General features: G+C 33.6%; 1 protein-coding gene and 1 long non-coding RNA gene across 4 annotated transcripts in view; one reads left to right on the forward strand and one right to left on the reverse strand.

Annotated features, from left to right (window-relative positions):
* Nucleotides 1–21,434, forward strand: part of PHIP (pleckstrin homology domain interacting protein) — a 138,469-nt gene that overhangs the window by 60,881 nt on the left and 56,154 nt on the right. For 2 of the 3 annotated variants that reach the window (XM_019442703.2, XM_019442704.2), the window contains exons 16-20: nt 8,498–8,626; nt 9,827–10,052; nt 13,632–13,769; nt 14,428–14,611; nt 19,473–19,590. In XM_019442703.2, the coding sequence (XP_019298248.1) occupies nt 8,498–8,626; nt 9,827–10,052; nt 13,632–13,769; nt 14,428–14,611; nt 19,473–19,590 (795 nt within the window). The remainder of the gene's footprint in view (nt 1–8,497; nt 8,627–9,826; nt 10,053–13,631; nt 13,770–14,427; nt 14,612–19,472; nt 19,591–21,434) is intronic. The other variant, XM_019442705.2, reaches the window with a different exon arrangement.
* Nucleotides 1–21,434, reverse strand: part of LOC109263320 (uncharacterized) — a 35,255-nt gene that overhangs the window by 5,742 nt on the left and 8,079 nt on the right. Inside the window, exon 2 of the long non-coding RNA XR_002078153.2 lies at nt 7,636–7,942. This is a non-coding gene — a long non-coding RNA (uncharacterized LOC109263320). The remainder of the gene's footprint in view (nt 1–7,635; nt 7,943–21,434) is intronic.

The following is a 21,434-nucleotide window of genomic DNA, read 5'->3' on the forward strand; positions in this document are numbered from 1 at the left end:
TCATGTAACAAATAATTATTACGTGTTAATCAGCATTTTACTGTCCCTTTTTACGTATTACAAAAATTAAACTTTTTTTGAAATTTTAAACATAGTCAAAAATTCTATGTCATCAAAAATGCCTTTCATGGGGGGGAAAAGTTGAGTTTTGTAAATGCCTATGTTTGGCATGGAGTAAGTACATTTTAATAAAATTATATATACATTTAATAAATTTAAAGTATGAGGCATTGATGTATTAATATTGCACTGATACTTGTCATTCTGATAAATATTCTAATTACTTCCCCCCCCCCCCCCCCCCATCAAGCCTTGACTTATACTTTTAAAAATCTGACACTGTATTTTAGGACCACCTAAATTTGTAAACAAGGTTTGAGATTAAGAATTGAGATAGTTAGTTACTTATTTGCCCATAAAACCCCCTAATTTATTTCATTTCAAAATTTAATAAAAAGATTCTTAACTTGCTAGTGGTATTGTCTAGAAAAAGTGATGGAGTTACCTTGCTTATTTTTACTACTAGCTTTCCTCTTAATGGAAGATCTGAATGACAAAACAGTTAGGGGTGGGTGGGTGTTAGGTTTGCTTTTGTTACATACAAGAAGTATATGACAAGTGAAAAAGAGATAACAGAGCATGAAGTAGAATAGACCGTTCATGTTCCTTGTAACACGCCCCCCCCCCCCGTTGTCTCATCTTTAAAAATAAAATAATCTTAAACACTGAATAGCATTTGTTGGAAAAGTATATGAGGAAGAAACCTGGAACCTTTCTTTGTTTATTATTATTATTATTATTATTATTATTATTGTATTTGAGAGAGCACACAAGTGGGGTACAGGGGCTGAGAGAGAGAGAGAGAGAGAGAGAGAGAGAGAGAGAATCCTAAGCAGGCTCCACACTTACACAGACCTCAGTCCCACGACCCTGGAATCATGACCTGAGCCAAAATCAAGAGCCAGATGCTCAACTGACTTAGCTACCCAGGCACCCCTCCTTTTTTTTTTTTTTTTTTTAACGAACCAGAGAATGAAAGTAAAGAATATTGTAGAGATGATTATAAGACAACTTTATTTTCTTTAAAAATATATATAAATTTTAGCCCTTAAGCTTTACTTGTCTACATTCCTCTAAAAACTGTGTCAGTTATTCATGTTCTAGTTGAACAGACCTTATATACCTATATAATATACTTATATATATTCAGGATAAAAGTGTATTTGGGTATTTTGTTGAAGACAGTATATATTAAGAATATTCCAAACTATTCAGGCGTTGTTTAGCAAGCCTAGTATAGATGTGTTTTAATGAGAGTTGTTCTAAACTCTAGTTTAAAGGCTCTGAAACTTAAATGTTAAAAGGCAGATAAATTGTTCCCAGAAATAACTTGAAAATGTGTGCAAACTCCTTGAACTGAATTTAAAGGATTTTGTACTATTCCCATTTCCTGAAAGAGGTAAGCAAGTTTGAGAGTTTAATATAACCATAAATGGTCCTAAATAATAAAGTTTTTTTAGCCCTTTTCCCCTTAAATCAACACAGTGTAACTACGTTTTAACTACAAGTTTAAATGAACAATAAATTAATTTGAAAGGGGACTTTCAAGTTTCTTAGTTTGATTTGATTCTTAGAAAGTAAATCTATTTGAAGTGGGATTGTAGACCCCACATTAGTAGCTTTCCTCATGTTTCTGGTGCTTTTATCTTTTCTGTTCCCTTCCTTTTCTCCGTATTATTCCTAGCTGTGTCTATGACGTTCTCTTTTCATATCATTCTGTTTCTCTCATGTTACTCAAAGCTGTAGTTTGTTGCCTCTTGTCTGGTTTTGATTTTAATTGAAGAGTACAATGTCTCTTTCTAGACAGCAATTTACTGAATTTGAGTTTTGCTTTACTTTTGTTGTTTCATGAGTAAATTCCAAATAACAATTTTTATTTATTTAATTAAAATTTTCCTTATTTTTATAATTAACCTTTCTTTTACTTGAGATTTAAAAAAAAATGTTCCAGTGTCCACTAATCCAGAACAATATATTTCTCCTTGCAACGTTCCAAACAAGCAGAGGCTGCCAATCCACCACTCAGAATTTTTGCACATGCATACTTCTGACAATATGTTCTCAGTGTGACCTCTAATTTAGTTTTAGACAGTTGTAGCTGCATATATCTAGGAAAGGGAGAAAGAGAAGCTCAAAATAGGTAATCTCGTATTGTGTTCTCTTGTGAATCAAGATTTCAAGATAAATCTTTCTCTCTTTTTCTCCTTCTCTCTTCTCCTTCCTTTTTTGCTTTCATCCTTCCATCTCTTTCATTACCTATCTATCATCATCTAACAAGATGCCATATATCTGCACTCTATGTTAAAAGGATTCTTTGATGCTTCCAGTCCTTGTTTCAGCCTCCCTGGGTAAGGAATTACCTTCAATCTTCTGAGTATAAACTTTATTGTCACTTTTTTTTCAGGTTTCTCCGGTTCTCTAGATTCTGTCTCTTTCTCATCTTTGGTATCAAAAACATATCTTAAAATTTGTTGCCATGAATGTGAGTTTGTCTCTCTAGCTTGTCATACTATATTATATTTAGTGAATTACTTTTATGTAATTCTTTGACATGGTCTATGAATTACTGTCACAAGGGTTTTGGAGATTTGATAGTTATACAGGGAAATATGTAAACATACACATGGAAGACACTTTGATTAGCAAACATTTGAGTATTTTGTGCATTAGCACAAAATATGAGAACCACAAAGAAGAATAAGACATTGTCCTTGTTTTTAGCCGGCAGTGGTAGCATGGCATGTGAGAAAAGAGAATTGTTGTATCTAAAGATGTGTAAGGATCACTTCAGGATGGATGTTCAGAAACAGTTTTTTTGAGGAAAAGAATTGGAATTATGGCTTGAAAAATAAAAATTGAGTCATTAAGAAAGATACTTAATTTTGTAAATAAAAGGAATATTATAAATAACCAAGTAAGATATGTTAAGATGTAATTTGGAATGGTTGTCTGGAATAGATTTTGAAAAGTGGATGACAAGCTGAAAAGTGTAAGTTGGGGTGGATTGTTGATGGCCTCGTATTACCTTGTAAGCATAAAAAGAATAGTTAACATGGTGGGATTTTCATAAATTATACTTCAGAAACAAGGGAAGAGGTTTGATTGCCAGTAGTAGTATTTCAGGTGTGAAGTTGAATAGGTTGGGGGATAACTACTTTTGTCATTGAAATCATAATGAAAATTTATAAGGGTTAAGGTAGTAGAAAATTAGTGAAAGAAAAATGTGTATAAGACTTGGAGTTTTGTGACTAATAGAAGGATTAGGGCTGGAGAGTGCTGGAAAATTTAATAAATATGTTGGGAGTGTACCGCAGGTTGTATTGAAAAAATGATATTAATGGAAATATGAGTTATGTGAAGAAAAACTGATTTCTTTTAGCTCATCTTTATGTTTATTATGATGTAGTGTTGGAGATCTATGTGGAAATGGCCAGCCAACAATTGAATATAGAATACTTAGAAGGGCTAGGAGTGGAAAGAGATGTTGAAATCTTCCATGTAGAACGCTGTTTACCTCATGGAGATAGAACAGTGTAGAGGGCTTACAGCTAAACTTTTAAAATATAGTCCTATTTAGAAAATGGAGAAGAGATCATAATCTTTAAAGAGTGTGTTAGAAAGATACCATGCTAATATTATGTCAGAGGCCTAAGGAGGAGAACAGATTACAAGGAAGACTGATGAATAATATTACAGCCCTCAGTGAAATCAGAATATGGGTAAGCAGAATGCTGTTAAATTTGAAGATTAGTTATTTATTTTGATAAGAAATGTTCCTTTGATGAAAATTAGAGCTCATTCTTCAAAATCACTTTTATGTATCTACTGGTTCTATCAAGATAGTTACAGCAGTTTCCTTTTTTATATAAATTTATTATCTTAGCACTCCGTAAACAGTTACCTTTAATTCATATTTAATAATGTTTATACATTAAAGAATTTTCAATATTAAAGGAAACATTCATTTGCTAATGGTCTTTAAAGTAATGTGATGACACCTAGCCTATTACAGTGTGGGTAATTTCCCTGAAGATCTGTTTTTTGTTTGCACTGTAACTATCATAATGATTAAAGTGGCCAAAGCATATTTTAGGCATATGTATGACAGTGTCTGTCTTCAGTATTTAGTATACTTTCTTAATTAAGTTTATTTCTCCCCTGGTAGATAAACTTTAAAAGTTCTTTATACATAAGGACTTTCTAAGGATAATTCTTAGCATAAGTTCTGTTTCTCAGCTATTTTATTCCTGGGATGAGTCTGTATCACAGCATCGTTAGGATGTTTAAAGATTCATAATTTTAAATTATGGAGTATTTCTAGGTAAGATGCTCCCTTCTAGACAGTGGAATAGTTTTAAAAATGAATGAGGCAAAAAACAAAACAAAAAACCTGACCCCGGTCATAAACCTGGAATAATTCCTTAACAGGACGATTCTGCTTAAGATAGCCCATATTTAAAAAAAAATTTTTTTAATGTTTATTTTTGAGAGAGACAGAGACTGCACAGTCAAAAATAAATAATGTTTATTTTTGAGAGAGACAGAGGCAGTCACAGAGACAGTGAGTGGGTTAGGGGCAGAGGGAGAGGGAGACACAGAATCCGAAGCAGGCTCGACTGTGAGCTGTCAGCACAGAGCCCGACGCAGGGCTCGAAATCAGGAGCTGTGAGATCATGACCTGAGCCAAAGTTGGACACTCAACCGACTGAGCCACCCAGACGCCCCAAGATAACCCATATTTTTAACATTCTTGAATTATGTTGAGTTTCTCCACGACTGCATACTTCTCATATTCACCTGTGTGTATATTCTTCATGATTGATGTAATTTAGACTCTGTAATTTTAGTCTGCATTGTAGTGCTTTTACTATATACCTCATTTCCAGATTTGTCTAATTTTTCCAAAAAGTCTTCCTGAATATCAGATGTTAGAATTTTAGAACTGGGTAGGACTCTGGCGATCATTTAAATTATCTCTATCGCAGAGAGATTAAGTGATTTGCCAATAACCAGAGAAGTCTCTTAGGTCTTAGGCCTCATTTCTCTGTCTCCTTTAATTATTCATCATTCTATTTCACAAAAATTACATTGGTAGTTGTGGATAGTATTCTGCCTTAAAAAAGATACTAGTATTCTTCATTAAATATGACAGTTCTGTCATCATCATGGCTTTTTGCTCATAAGTTTTTGTATTATTTTAAATTCAGTGTAAACTTCTAAATAGTACTCCTCATTTCTTGGAAATATTTCGAGAATTCTTTGGTCAGTAATGAGAATTTCTCTAACAAAGGAATTATTATTTTAACTCATCTAATCCTTTTATCTCTTGCTTTAAAAATAAAACAGAATGACTTCTGTATCATAATTGCATAATACATTTTTTATTTTAACTCCTGTTCTTTTGAAATTTTTGCACTTACTGGTAAATACCATCTCTTGGATTTTCTCAGCTCTCCTTATTGTGATTTAATGTGTATGAGTTTTATTATGTGGTCTGTATTTACATATGTTCCAAATGTTTCTTAAGCATGCTTGATTTTATTAGGAGTAGTTCATCCAAAATTTACTTTGAAAATTCTGCTCTTATTATTCCTTTCCATTTTTAATTTTCTACAACATACATCAAATACTAGCATAAGTTACATGCTGTATTAAATTTTATGTTGACTTATTCTTGGTCAGTACATTTAGTTTTATGATAGGCCCATATAACTTTAATATGGATAGAGAAGATATTTTCATCCTTTTGGTTTTTGAATAGAAGCTTCATTGTTTTCTAGTTGCGCATGAATATTCAAATAGTACCTTCATTATTTTTTTTTTTTTTTCCCTTTGGGAATTCTTAGAAATACTTTCAGCCTGATTTAAGAAGGTGAAATCATTTTTCAGAGAGAAATACGTAACTTTCTTTTTTGGTTGGCTTACTTAATCGTAACATAAAAACAGTTACAGTGTAGTTATATAGGAAAAGTAAAATAATTTTTCTACTTTGTATCAGCTGGAGAGCCTAGTCTGCATTTTATAGTTGTGTGATGATTATATTCTGAGGAGCAGTTACTAAAGGATAAATTTGGCATTTTAATAAGGTTATGGACACCTTTTCTGATTCATGAGTAGATTCTTTCATTGCCTTCTTTAATGAATAATGGTTAAGCCAGATAATGTGCTTTTACTTTTTTCTGATGTTCTGGAAATATACTTTTATTTTGTCCGTATGAAAGTCATAACAGATGCCTTAAACCAAGAAAATTGGTACTGTCCTGACATATTCAAACATCATGTGTTATATAGGAAAGACAGTGACCCTCAGTAGGACTGATTTTTTTCTTTGCTTCTTTAGAATTTTATAAGTTCCACATCTCCCCATTATTCTTTTAGAGATCTACTAACTATAAATGTGGCAACATTGGTAGATTAAATGGAAATAGGGTTGATTAATCGTCATACAGCCCACTCCACAAAAAAAAAAAAAAAAAAAGAAAAGGAAAGAAAATGTGTAGAGTGGGGTTGCCTAAACATGTAAAGGATACCATGCTTATGAACATCTATTAAATATCCTTTGTCATTGCTGATCAGACTTGTTTCAGATCTCTTCCTCTGTTCTACTGTGTACTTAGAATTGTAAACTTAGACTTAAAATAATAGTATTACATTTTGGGGAGCATTTATTATAATAGAGTAGATTTATAAAGTAGTTGCTTTTTTGTTTTCACTTTCATTTTTTGTGAAATTTGGAATGACTGAGATAAAACATGTAACAATTGCCAAGGCAATTTGAATTGTCTTGAATTTTTTATATGAAATTCTGTCTAGAGGTAAACTTTTTCAAGTGGTTACTTGCTTATAATAGTTTGTGTAACTTTTTATTTGGTCAGAAAACATTGAAAAAGAAAGACCTGAACCCTGACACTTCTTTTTTTGTAGTCTTTCATTTTTGGCATATACTAAGATGTGTGTATCTCCTAATGCTTGTATGCTACTTAGGAGAAATCATTCTATTCTTTCTCTTTTTGAATAGTTTTAAGCAAGACTTGGAATCAGTTCCCTTTCTCTACTGTCTTATCCTCCAACCTTCTTCATAACCATTTTCTTCCTTGTATGGTAAATCTTTAAGTGTATTAGTCATTAGGTAAGTTTACCAATTTTCATATGATTAATTTTAAGAAAATTCTTATTTCTTTCACATTATTACCACTATCCAAAACATTAATAAACACCAGTGGTCTCTTTCCTTCTTTTCAAAAAGCTGAAGAAAAACTAGTTTTCTTTTTGAGTCAGTCCCATTTGTGATATTATGTTAACTTCTTAGGCAGAGCCCTTTCTTTTAGAGTGATAGTTTCTCTTTTGACCACAATGCAAACTTTCCTTGAGAAATTAACTTTTCTTCTGAATTTTAACTTCACTTCCATTTTTGGTGAACTACACATCCATCCCTATGCCATATTTTTAACACTAAAAAAAGAAAATTACCATTTCTCTCTTCTCTGAGCATTTCCTGGAATATTGGGATAGTACTAGTACATTTCAGTTGTTCTAGATCAGTGGATACCGGAACAGAGAGGAGGTATTTCTTACCTGATAATGTGTGTGTGTTCCGATTCTGCTAATCCAGAAATCCAATCGCATTTGTTGAAAATCATCCTTAGTTGTTATTTGTTAGGGAGTCGACTCCCTATTTTAGTTGTTTTCTGAAATTCAGTCCCTAGATGTGCTTTAGATAGGGTAGAACTTTTACCTCTTTCAGAACACTGCTAAAGAAGTTTTCAACTGGAACATAGTCTGAAGAAGCACTGAGAGCAAAAAAAATTCAGAGTGGTGATTGGCCACCTCTGTTTGATTGACAGGTTGCAGGGAGAAACCCATTCGTTCTGGATTAATGGAACTGGAAAACAGAAAACAATTATCAGGTAAAAAAAACCTTTTCTTTAACCTTTGAAATTCACCATTTAAAAGATGAGTCAGACCATCAAGGGAATTTATTACCAAAAGGAAAAAATTTAGTGTCTTGTGAACAATAATCTCTGGCTACTACTTCCAAGAGTTAAGAAAAAATCGCTACAGTTACTACACATTGTCAGCCTTTGCTGAAAGGGCTTGATTAAATGCAGATAAGTTGGAATGCAAGGTGCAATTACATTTTAAATGTGGCTTAAAGACATGAAGCAGAATTCTATGGGTGGGGGAGATTGATGTTTTATTTCCTGAATTGTGTGTGGTCTGTGTGTGCATAAAGAAAACACTTTGTTTTTCAAGGCTATTAATCTGGCACTTTTCATGAATATTCACAAATTTTGTTACTGTACTGTGTTATACTTAATCTTCACTTCATTGGGATGTATACTTTTACATATCTTTTACCATAAAATTTTAGTAACAGTAATGACCAGTCTTTTTATTTTAATGGTACCTTTCTGATTGTTGGTTAAATATATTTCAGATTGAAGGCCAAGGACATGGTGCAGTATTTGACTGCAAATGCTCTCCTGATGGTCAGCATTTTGCATGCACAGACTCTCATGGACATCTTCTAATTTTTGGTTTTGGCTCCAGTAGCAAATATGACAAGGTAGAGTATGATGATGATGATGATGATGATGATAATGATGATGATTCTTCTTCTTCTTCTTCTTCTTCTTCTTCTTCTTCTTCTTCTTCTTCTTTTCTTTGTTTTTGTTTTTAATCTGTGGATGCTTAGGGGTTGTATTTCTTCTTCAGGGGTGGGTAAGCATCATTTATGCTTTAACAATCATATTGTAAGTATTCTAGAGACTTAAGTTTCAGTGAACATAGCAGTTGTTAAATTCCTCTTCTCTGTAATAGACATTAGATAATATTTTATTCAGTCATGTATATTTCAGAAAGAATAACTTTTTACTTAGGTTGCTAGAGCAATCTAGCTTGTAATTCTAAAGCTGGGCATGAGAGAGGTTGTCCATAGAGAGACTCTGAAATTATGTAAAATGTTTTATCTATATGGATAAAATACATTTATTTACCTGGGGTAAAAATCTGTAGCTTTTATATGATTCCCAAAAATGTATGACCCACTGATGTAGCTAATATTTTTAAATACTAAAGAGCCTATTTAAGTTCATTGATTAAAAGACTTAAAAATTGAATAGGTCATAGTTTAAGAAATACCAAATCAATAAAATTGTGAAGTTACAGATGTGTCAGGCATGAGTTCATGTTAATAATTTTGTGTTAATTTAAAAAAAAAAATTCTTTAGTGAAAATGCTTATTAACTCTTGGAAAATCTTGTCATGTTGATTTTTAGGTTAATATAAGTCACATGTACAGTATACTTAAGAGTTTTCTTAAATTGTATAAGTGATTGCATTAGAGTTTAATTCAAGGAATATATTCATTGAGTGATTTCCCCTTGCAAAATGCTAAAACAATTACTGTTTAATAATTTAAAAAATAAGATAATGCATGGTAGCTCTATGAAAGTAATAGTACCCCTGAATGATTTATACCTAGATTTTATTTTACCATTTAATTTGAAATTACACAACTTTAATTATGTTAGTGTTTTATGTATAGTCTTTTCCCTGTTCCAGAGAAAATTGAGAGCAGCTGCTTTTCTGATCATAAAATTTAATGTAAAAATATAGTAAAGATTTCTTTACCATTAACTCAAGAATATTCTTTTATATTGTTGCTTAATACCATGATTTACATTAAAACACTGCCTTCCATTAGAAATTTATCAATGATAAATTTTTATTTTCCTTGTCTTTTATGGGTCTTTTCTTTTTACAGATAGCAGATCAGATGTTCTTTCATAGTGATTATCGGCCCCTTATTCGTGATGCCAACAACTTTGTGTTAGATGAACAGACTCAGCAAGCACCTCACCTCATGCCTCCTCCTTTTTTGGTTGATGTTGATGGTAACCCTCATCCATCAAGATATCAGAGATTAGTTCCTGGTCGTGAAAATTGTAGGGAGGAGCAACTCATCCCTCAAATGGGAGTAACTTCCTCAGGTAAATGCTCATTTTCATAGACTGCCAAATTTTCCATTTCTACTGATGTCCTGTAAAACTGCTAATTGGGTAAAATTTTGTTACTATTTTGAACAAATGGGAAGTAAAGTGATTTTTAAAAATTTCTCTTAAGTCTTTTGAATAATGCTTAAGTATGTACTACAAGATAACTAAGGAACATTGGAGAGCAATAATCTTGGTCATTTATTTATTTATTCAACAGCATATATTGAGAATCTTCTCTGTAACACCTCTAAACTGGTTTTCAGTAGTGAATTAAACAGACACAATCCTTGTTCTCCTGGAGTAAAATTCATAAACACAGTTGTAAACAAATAGTTAAAACTTGTGATACATGTTCTTGAAGGGAATAATAGTATGAGGTGAAAGATTAAGACTAGATAGCCCGTTCATATCAAAGATTATTTTAAGAAGTGATCAACTTTTAACAATTTTAATTAAGTTAGGGGCAAAAGTGTTGAGAGCTTATTAGTGAAGTAATGGAGAGTAAAAGTAAAATTAGTTGAAGAATTGAAAGGAAGTTGAAATGGAAACAAGGTCTGCAGACCTTTCCTTTTGACAAAAAATGTGGGAATAATTAATGAAGTGAAAGTAATGGAGAGACCCTATAAAGAAGATTAAACCAGTTTTCTAATATATGAATCTGTTATATTTTAGATTAGAAAAATGCTTATGAAAATATTTTAAGTTCTGAACGCTAGCATAATGGACAAAAGTTCTAAGTAGATGGAAAGGACACATATGGGATGTAATATGTACTGAGTAACTTTGAAATAATGGATTTAGATTCTATTAAGGCTGCATCAAAAAACCCATCTCACTGTATTACAGAGAGCGCATCTCTTATTTTCCATTAAGGATTGGGCATGAAATTGCAATGAAGGTGAACATATTGGGTAGGAAGGGCTACTCTTTAAAGTAGATATGCCCACTAAGGATGGAAGGTGAGGAGAAGCATTAGAAGAATAGTCCCTGCTGCTACTTGCAGTGAGTAGTACAATCCAGCAGGCCTGAATGTCTGAAATATGTGAAACTAAAATGTCTCATACATGGACATAGCACAAACTCAAAGAATCTAAGAACAGGTAGTATTTGAGAACTCTAGGCAAATATTCAAATTAGAGAACAGGTAGTATTTGAGAAATCTAGGCAAGTATAAAATTAGAGAAGTCTCAATTATTAAAGAAGTCTTGATCATGGGACTGAAATTAAGATAAATGTCTTCAGTCTCTTGGAGGGGAACTGGCAAGGTCAAATCTTGCCCAGGTCTCAAAATAGGTACCTAGGCTGGGATTTCAAGGAAAGAGAAATAATTAAAATACCAATGCAACATGATTATCATGGTTATCACTTTTTTCTTCCATTTAACAGTTTGTATTGGACTTTCATAAATAATATCATATATAGATATATATATGGCATCCTTATTCTAAAAGTTGAGAAAATGAAAATTTAGTAACATGTCTTATTTAAGTATATGGAACCACCGGGACTTTAAATCCAGCTCTGACTTTTAGTGCATTCTTTCTTCCATACTAAGCTGCCCTTACAGTAAAAGAGTGCTCCTGTTCTTGACAGTAAGTTAGACACCAGTTTTTAGTACAGGACCACAAGAGAACCCATAGCAATAATTATGGCTTCAACGTGAGTCATAAGATTAAGTGTTCTAGGTCACAAAATTCAAGGTAAACTTCATTTTTTTTTCCATTATTTTAGACTTAACCTAGTGTAATGTAGGACAGAAGGAAAATATTTTTAGCATCATTTGTAACTATATTTTTATTTGTAAATCTAAATCTGCAATTAAATTTATTGTGGAAATCCCTTAGAATTAGGTAAAAATAGATGGCTGTTATGATAATAAGTTGGCTTCAGTGCAGTTTATATTTTACACTGTTAAATTTGTATTTGAGCAGTGCACTTTTTAAATATGCTGCTTCAGTTATAACTTGAACTATCAGATTAGTCACTGATGTTCAAACATGAGACACTACCCAGCAGCCTAACAGGAAAGGAACATCCACAGGCATTTTAACTTTTACCTCTACTTTTACCACTTTGTAGCTCTGTGACTTTGGGCAAGTTCATTTTATCCCATTGAATTTTACTTCTCTCATAAAATGAAATAACATTATGTGCTTATTAATACATGTAATTTTCCCTTTCCTTATACCTTCCTTACTACTAATTCTTCATTTCAAAATGTCCTTTGTATCTTCTGTTCCCAGCCCACTCTAGAAATCCCATCTCTTAAATACCCACACACCCAATACTAATTGCTCCTTTTTTCTCATGGCAATGTTTTCATGTATCTCAATACACATTTTTTATCTATTCAGCAGGATTGAACATTCTTATATCCCTATTTAAAATTAGAATATTAAGGTAAATAAAGCAATCCATGCTTTTGAGGAACTATCTAGTGGGCTTCCTTTTTATATTGGGCTTGAGGAAATGAAAGAGGATAGCAGCTAAGTGTTTCAGGGGTAGTCTGGAAAGATTTCACAGAGGAAGTATCATAGAGTTGCCATTTCAGTTGGTGCTTGAAGGATAAGTTAGTGTTTTTCAGATTTATACTTGAACTGGGAGTATTGTGGTTAAAATCTCCAAAGCATAAAGGTGTTTATCCTGTTAGGAGAGCAGAAGAGTCAAGTAGTCCCATATGACGGATACAGGTGAAAGTTGATGCTGGAAAATTATGGTGGGTTAAAACACACCAAGTTCCTACCTACCTGAGGCTTTGTTCCAATTCTTACTTTCTGTCTGGAGTGTTCACTTTCTTGCTCTTCACCTGGACGACTGATTCTTTTTCTTCAAGTCTTAGCTCAAATGCTGCCTTCTCAAAGAGGGCTTCTTTGACTTTTCTGACTCACCATAAGTAGTTCCCATCTCTCTTCCCCATTTTCTTTTTCTCATTATCATCTTTAACATTTTTCAGTCTGCATTTTTTATATGGATTTATTGTTCCAACTTTTCCATTAGGATGTCAGCACTTAAAGTCAAGGACCTTGAATTCTACTCACCACTGCATCCTCACTTCTTTGGTATAGTTCCAAACACATAATAGACACTCAAGGATTTGGTGAATAAATGAAGCAGTAAAGTTTTTTTGAGAAAGTTGGGTAATGAGATTTGCCTTTTTTAAAAGAAACTGGTCTAAGATGAAATCCTACTTTTGCCATTTACCAGATATGTGACTTTGAGTAATTATTTTGGTTTTCTCATCTGTAAGTGGAGTTAATAATACGTATCTTACTGAATTATTGTGAGGATTATATGAGTGCCTGAATCATGGTAAACAGTAAGTTATCCATGTCACTGTTATTTGTAGTAAATTAGGTTTGCGTTGTCATGTTCCTGGTGTGTGTGTGTGTGTGTGTGTGTGTGTGTGTGTGTGCGTGCGCGCGCATTTTACTGCCATTATTTCAAATTAATCATTTTAGGTCTCTTACTCAAGCAAAATTTATGTTTAATTCAGGACTCAAAGTGAGCTCAATTAGTAAAATGGTTTGACTAGTGGACTAAAGTGTCCTTAGCATTTTATGTGGTATTAAATAGGACTGAATCAAGTTTTAAGTCAGCAAGCAAACCAGGAGATCAGCCCACTGGACAGCATGATTCAAAGACTACAACAGGAGCAAGACCTGAGACGTTCTAGTGAAGCAGGTATCAGTAATACCAGCCGTTTAAATAGAGGTAAGCAGTGATTGCTTTAAGTAAAATATTTTAAAAATTGTAATAGTTTAAACAGTAAAGAGGCGATGAAACAAATTCATGGCACATCCATTAAATGAAATATTTGGCTGCCAGAATGATCATGTTTTTAAAAACATATAATAGCTAAGAAAACCCTCTTAAGGTTTCAAACTGTAGATAATGAGTCTTTAAATAGATATATTCTTCAGATTTCCCATAGTAAACATGTAGAACCTAGAAAAACTTAAAAAATAAATGTATTCAATAGTGTATGAAATACACTCCACATTCTCAAATATCTCGTCACCCTACTGTAACATATTATTTTAAGAGAAAAGTTAAAGCAAATTTATGAACCATAAATATTTTGGGTTTATCTGTTTTTGCTTCTTACATAGGTTTCCCAGAGTACAAAGCATATTTTAAAAATTAATGATTTTACATGTTTACAGTCAGTAGTTATGATTCATTAGCTTATTTAATTAACTCAATAACTGTGTTTTGTTTTCATTAAACTTTTGCCTGTGGTCTGGTTCCTGATTTGGTAGTTTGTTTGCCTTAATATGAAGTTTCATGTGGAAGATAGTATAGATTTTGTTTTTTCTGTTATAAGCTTATGTTTCTAACTAGAACTTACTATATTAATTTTTTCATTTAGGCTCTGTAAGTTCTACCTCAGAGGTTCATTCACCACCAAATGTAGGACTAAGACGTAGTGGACAAATTGAAGGTGTACGGCAGATGCACAGCAATGCACCAAGGAGTGAAATAGCCACAGAGCGGGATCTGGTAGCTTGGAGTCGAAGGGTTGTGGTACCTGAGCTATCAGCCGGTGTAGCCAGGTAAGGGGGGTTGTGAAGTTTATGTACTGCAGTTGTTTATGTTCATTTTGAATTATAGCCTTCAAAGTACCTTTTCAAATTTCTAATTTATTTTAAATTTATCTGAAGAGCTAGTGTTTTAAACTAGCCATGACTCTGAAGGAAAGTTAAGTTTCAATTATGTCCTTTTCTAGAATGATTCATGCAAATGATTCATGTGAAAGATGTGGATGGGGGGGGTTAAGGTGAGCAGCATATTTAAATCTTAGTTTATCTTGTTTAACTATATTTTAAAACATATATTTCATCGGGGCGCCTGGGTGGCTTGGTCGGTTAAGCGTCCGACTTCGGCTCAGGTCATGATCTCGAGCCCCGCGTCGGGCTCTGTGCTGACAGCTCAGCCTGGAGCCTGTTTCAGATTCTGTGTTTCCCTCTCTCTCTGCTCCTCCCCTGTTCATGCTCTGTCTCTCTCTGTCTCAAAAAAATAAATAAACGTTAAAAAAAATTAAAAAAACAAAAACAAAAAAAAACACATATATTTCATGAAGTTATAATTTTTTATGGATTTTGCTCTGCACACCATATATAGGTAATTATAGTGAAATTATAATGAAATAATTATAGTGGAATTATAAATATAGTGAAATGCGTGGTATTTATTGGTAATACATTATATAATAATTTTTTATATATCAAAATGGTTCCTTAATGATTATTTTTTATATTTGGATGTATACATATATAAATTTTGATTTGATATAATTCTGTTCTGAAGGTCCATGTTATGAAAGAACTTTATATCCAGTTGCTTTTGATTTCTTTTGATTTACTAATGCATTATTCATGAATGTGGTCCATATGAACCCAGCTAGTACTAACTTAAAGTTGACCCTGGAACAACATGGGAGTTGGGATGCTGACCCCTGTATGACTAAATTTGCATATAACTTTTGACTACCCAGAAGCTCAACTAATAACACAAACAGTTAGCTAACACATGTTTTGTGTATTATATGTATTATGTATGGTATTCTTATAATGAAGTAAGCTAGGGAAAAGAAAATGTTATTAAGAAAATCAAAAGGAAGAGAAAATGCACTTATACTACTTTACTGTAAAAAATCCACATGTGGAGTACCTGGTGACTCAGTTGGTTGAGCATCTGACTTCAGCCTAAGTCGTGATCTTGCTGTTCCCAACTTCGAGCCCATGCCGGGCTCTGTGCTGACAGTTCAGAACCTGGAGCCTGTTTCAGATTCTTTGTCTCCCTCTTTGTTTGTCCCTTCCCCACTCATGCTCTCTTTCTCTCAAAAACAAATAAACATTAAAAAAAATTTGTTTAATCTTCTAAAAACAAAAATCCATTTATAAGCGGACTTGAACTCAAAAGATAGTAATGATAAAATTTAAAAACACTTTTAAGGGTGCCTGGGTGGCTCAGTCGGTTAAGCGTCCGACTCTTGATTTCGGCTCAGATCATGATCTTGCAGTTCCTGAGGTTGAGCCCTGCATTGTATCAGGCTCTGCACTGGCAGCATGGGGCCTGCTTGGGATTCTCTGTCCCTCCCTTTTCTCTCTGCCCCCCTCCCCTTCTCGTGCATAGTCTTTTTCTGTCTGTCTCTCAAATAAATAAACTTCAGTAATAAATAGATAAATAAAATTAAAAACCCTTTTAACCTGAATGTTTATATAGATTATGCTTCTTGATTGGACAATACTTGAAATTTGTGTCAGGATTTAAGATTAATTATAGAAATAAAGTATAAATTTGAACAGCAACGTTACTTGATGACAAGTCTACCCAGATGTTAATAAAAAATTAACTCTCATGGTGTGTATATATATATATATATTTTTTTTTTTTTAATGTTTATTTATTTTTGAGATAGAGACAGAGCATGAACGGGGGAGGGTCAGAGAGAGGGAAACACAGAATCCAAAGCAGGCTCCAGGCTCTGAGCTGTCAGCACAGAGCCTGACGCGGGGCTCCAACTCACAGACCATGAGATCATGACCTGAACCGAAGTCAGACGCTCAACCAACTGAGCCACCCAGGCACCCCTCATGGTATATTTTTAGTTGGATTTTTGTCTACCTTTTAATTCTAATGTTAAGGTTTGAAGGGGGTATAAGTAACACGCATCTTTTTAACAATAGTTCTATAGTAACTGAAAACAAAAAAGAATGGGATATGAAATCCGAATGTTACTCTTTATTATTGCTACAACTGTGGAGGATGAGGGTTTTATCTGCATGAACTTGTGTTCCTAGTCCTGAACCCTAAACACCAGTAGCACTGGATCACAGTATTTCACCCCATGTGAGGCAAGCAGGTTTGATTCTTTAAAATGCAGAACAGAATGTATACATTGCAAATAAGAGCATAAGATTGGGAAGAAACCAGAGGAGTGGGGAAGATGTATTTCTCTTCATATGTTGTCTTTTTATCCTTTTTACATTGTGCTTAACCATTGAGCTGATGGTCAAGCAAGGCTGTGACCAATGACTTCCTGGAGCTTTTCCCCCAATACTTAGTACTCTCACTTTGAGAATTTTCCTGGGATATTCCCCCCTGGTAGGTAGTTTACAGTTTGCCCCTAGAAGGCTCTTAAGTGGGTTAGACCTATTACGTTAATTAAAATTAAATGCAAATGCACTGATTGGATTCTAACAGATTATTGTCTATAGTATATAAAGAACTCTCAAAACTCAGCAGTGAATAAAACAAGCCAGTCAGAAAATGGGCAGTAGACAAGAACATTTTATCAAAAAGGATATACAGGTGGCAAGTAAGCATATAAAAAGATACTTGACATTAGCCATTAGCAAGATGCAAATTAAAAACACAAGGAAATAATTTCTGTATACCCAGCAGAATGGCTAAAATGTAATAATAGCACTGAGTGCTAAGGAGAGTGTGGAGAAACTGGATTATTCATGCATTACAGGTGGGAATGTAAAATATTACAGCCACTCTAGAAAGCAGTTTGGCACTTTTTAAAGAAATCTAAATGTGTAACTACCATATTATCCAGTAATTGCATCTTGGGCATTTATCCCAAAGAAATGATAACTTGTGTTCACACAAAAACCTGTACCAAAGTGTATAGCAACTTTATTTGTAATAGCCAAAACCTATAAACAATCCAGATGTCGTTTAGTGAGTGCATGGTTAAACATATTAGCTATATCCACACTATGGAACACTACTTTGCAATAAAAAGGAATGACTTATTGATAAACAGATTGAATGAATCTTGAAGAAATAATGCTGAGTGGGAAATCAGTCTCAAAAGGCTACACACTTTATTATTTATGGACTGTTCTTAAAATGATAGAAGTATAGAGGTGGATAACCAATTAGTGGTCCTAGACTTTGTGGAGAGGAGGTGCTGAGAGGGAATACAAAGGTGTGGGCATGATAATTAAAAGTATACCACAAGGGATCTTTGTAGTGATGGAAATGTTCTCTGTCTTGACTGGGGTAATGGATACACAAACTTGCACATTGATAAACTGGAATAGAACTAAATATACATACACACATGAGTAGAAGAAAAACTGGGGAATTCTGAATAGTATTAATATGTTGTATCAGTGTCAACATCCAAGTTGTGATAGCGTATTATAGTTTTGCAAAATACTATTGGGGAAAACTGGGTAAAGGAGACAAGGAATTTCTGTATTATTTCTTAAAACTATATGTGACTCTATGGTTATTCCAATAAATTTAATTTAAAAAGAATAAATAATGGGGCTCCTGGGTGGCTCAGTCGGTTAAACATCTGACTTTGGCTAGGGTCATGACCTCATGGTTCGTGGGTTCGGGCTGTGCTTCAGGCTCTGTGCTGAAAGTGCAGAGCCTTCCTGGGATTCTCTCTTCCTCTCCCCAAACTTGGGCATGTGCTTGCGTGCATGCTTGCTTGTTCACTCTCTCTCTCAAAATGAATAAACTAAAAAAATAAATAAGAAATCAAGATCAAACAAAAAATTAAATCAAGGCCATTCTTTTTACAAGATTTAAATTTACTCTATTTTCCGTTTAGAATTATGACCAGCTGCATTAGAGATTCTTCAGTTAAGTAAAATGACAACATTCATATACTCTAGTAATAAAATATCCACATTATAGAGCTATTCCAAGTTTGAATATTAACTCCCTTCCAACTGAAATCTCCAGGGAAAAATTAAAGTTCAAATATTAAATAGCCCTGCAGGTCAAAAACTTTAAAGGTGTAAGGAAATAAAGTAAAAAATAAAATTCTCTTGCAATTGTAAGCGAGTTTCCATGACATTAAAGTTCACAATTAATGTTCTTCAACTTTTTTTCTGTTGCTCACTTTCAGCTTGATGCCTGGAATGAGTTGAAGTTTTTTCAATAGCTGAAGCTATACCTACTTTTCATTGCAGAGGACATAGTTCTTTCAGGGCATTAGAAGTTATATTAGTTCACCCTCAAGGTTCTCTTCTAATTCTTTTTTTAAGATTCTAGCTATCCATGGGCACAAGAGATCATCACAGCCCAAAGATCATCACAGCCCTACACTGACATAATGTTAAAAAATACAATTTCTAACCCTTGGAGTAGTTACCTTAGGAATAACCATGTTCCCAGGACTGAGTACTTGATTTGCTAGGGACCATAAGCAGAAACAGTAGTATCAAGTTCAAGTAGACCATCTGTCTTTCCAGTATTCCAGTCATTTAATGACAAATGTTTAGAGCTCATAGCCTATGCATTTAAACTTAGAAATGGTTATCATATCCTCTGCCTGAAAAGAAAATTATCAGGGGTAGCATTCCTTCTCTGACACTGAACATACCTTTCAGAAATCATTTATAATAATTCTAGATTAACGTGTGACTTATAATTCTCTTTCAGTAGGCAGGAAGAATGGAGAACTGCAAAGGGAGAAGAAGAAATAAAAACTTACAGGTCAGAAGAGAAAAGAAAACACTTCGCTGTTCCAAAAGAAAATAAAATACCCACTGTTGCAAAGGTAAATAATAATTACTTGGATGTTTAATATTTTGCTTCATAAGCATAATGAATATTTTAAGGCCCTTTGGTAATTAAAAATGTTAACATTTTTAAAAGACTATTTCATTAATGAAATAAAGTTTATATAGTTAATTCTTGATTATCTCTTTGGATGATCAGTTATCACTTTATTTTTTTATTTTACTGCCTTCAAGCATACCTTTTCCCCAAATGCCAATTATTACTTGCCCATTAAATGTAATAAATTGTATTATAAGTCTAATAAGCAAGATCCTTTTAGTTCTGCCATTGATTGCACACTCTAAAAGTTTTTTAGTTTTGTTTTGTCCTATCCATTTTTTTGTTTTGTACCTGTTCTTCTAGGTAAGTCAGTTATGCTACTATAAATAATAGTTCTTATTATCTCTATTAAAAAAAAATTGTTTCTATGAGTTTGCTTTGTTGGTTTCTCTGTGTTCCTACTCTGGAAAAGCTTTTGGATCTGGTAGGTTTCTCTTAGTCATGCCCTAATCTGAGAAAGATGTGTACTTATCTTCTTGAATGTCAAAGAATCACAATGACCTACTTTTCCATTCTTTCTCTTTTTCAAACCTTCTCCGCTTAGAAGGTTCAGAGCCTTAGAGTGCAAAATGGAAGTAAACTATGGTGCTTCTTTTCTCTTAGAAGTCACCATCTAAGCAGTGATCTAAACAAAAAATAACTGATTTCTTTACCCTGCTTTGTCCTCTTTCCTCTTTCTATTTGAGTTCCTTAAAACTATTGTATATTAGTCTTGCTTACAAGAACTCTTTTTTTTTTATTTTGTGACTCTTCTTTTTAAAGGACTTAGGTGGTCCTTTGCTATTGTATATTTTCCTTTATTTAGGGGTATCATACTCTGGGATCAGTAGGACCTCACAAAGGTTCATGTTAGTGTAATCTGAGGTAATCTTTTGTTTTCTGGGGGTCTTTTTGGTTGGTTGGTTGGTGGTGGTTTTCGTGGTGGCTAAACAGCATGCCCTTTTCTGGATCCTTTGTTCAGAATCCAAGGATGTGGAGATATAAACTCATGTAATGATGGTGAGAGTTTGTATGGCTAGCACTTTTTTGGATGAGATATGGTAATATATATTAAAAGAACATGCTTGCTTTTAATCCAGCGGTACTTGGATTACTTTAAAGAGCGGTTTTTGTGGGGGGCATCTGGGTGGCTTAGTCGGTTAAGCGTCCGAGTTCAGCTCAGGTCATTATCATGTTTCGTGAGTTCAAGCCCTGCGTCAGGCTCTGTGCTCACAGCTTGGAGACTGGAACCTGCTTCAAATCTGTGTCTCCCACTCTCTCTGTCCCTCCCCCACTTGTGGTCTGTTGCTCGCTCTCTCAAAAATAAACATTAAAAAAATTTTTTTAAGATGGGTTTTTTTTAATAGAAAACTACTGATGTACATGTATGTACGTGTATATGTGTGTCTGTGCGCTCAGATATTTATAGTTTCTCTGATGGGAACAACTAGAATGACTTTAACGTCCACTGGTGGAAGAGAGGTGAGGTAGGCTGTCATTATGTATCCATGGAATATTATACAGCTTTTTAACAAAATGAGTTAGAACTCTGTTGCCTTAGAGAATGTTTATGATATATTTTTAAGTGAAAAAAGAAGTATGATAGTAATGTTTATGACCTAGTTTTTTGTTTCTCAAATTTTATCAAAATAAGGGTTTGAAAGCATACCTACAGGTGTATAAATTATGAGATGGCCATCTTTCATCTCAGAGTTGCAATGTTTTTTTCTTCTAATAAAAGGTACTTAGTATGCAGGTAGGAAGTATAAATTAATACAAGAAACTGTTTAGAAAGCAATAATA

Source organism: Panthera pardus, unplaced genomic scaffold (genome assembly GCF_024362965.1).
Source record: "Panthera pardus isolate Hobbes unplaced genomic scaffold, ASM2436296v1 HiC_scaffold_17, whole genome shotgun sequence".
Taxonomy (NCBI): Eukaryota; Metazoa; Chordata; class Mammalia; order Carnivora; family Felidae; genus Panthera; species Panthera pardus.